The sequence below is a fragment of the Penaeus monodon genome, chromosome 24 (genome assembly GCF_015228065.2).
Source record: "Penaeus monodon isolate SGIC_2016 chromosome 24, NSTDA_Pmon_1, whole genome shotgun sequence".
NCBI classification, from domain to species: domain Eukaryota; kingdom Metazoa; phylum Arthropoda; class Malacostraca; order Decapoda; family Penaeidae; genus Penaeus; species Penaeus monodon.
In genome coordinates this window covers 9,784,885-9,785,205 of record NC_051409.1, presented here as the reverse complement: position 1 = coordinate 9,785,205, position 321 = coordinate 9,784,885, and the positions used below count along the sequence as shown (strand labels likewise).

Sequence of the window (321 nt, the reverse complement as noted above, 5' to 3'; positions counted from 1 at the left end):
GACACACGCATAAACTACTATATGAACGAAGAGATACTCTAATATGCAGTAGGAATTGTTAGTAATCACATTTTCACAAAACGCAAATATTTACTAGATCCAGAAAACAAATGACCCGAATGTAAATAAGAAGTGGAAGAATAGCACTGGAACCCAGGCGCAACGGAATCCGACCCCCTTACCTTGCGCAGCGGCCGCCCCCAGGAGGGCCACGAGCACACACAGAGACCTCATGTTTGTCTTGTGTTCTGTGAGTGTCTGGGCGAAAAACCACTTATAAACTAACACAAAAACCGGAGCTTCCATAGCTTACGTGGGAAC

The 321-nt window shown here is 45.2% G+C and overlaps 1 protein-coding gene across 1 annotated transcript in view; it reads right to left on the bottom strand.

The window, feature by feature from the left end:
- Positions 1–321, bottom strand: part of LOC119588843 (putative glucosylceramidase 3) — a 10,073-nt gene extending 9,752 nt beyond the window's left edge. Inside the window, exon 1 of the mRNA XM_037937484.1 lies at positions 183–321. Within this exon, the coding sequence (XP_037793412.1) occupies positions 183–306 (124 nt within the window). The 5' untranslated portion in view covers positions 307–321. The remainder of the gene's footprint in view (positions 1–182) is intronic.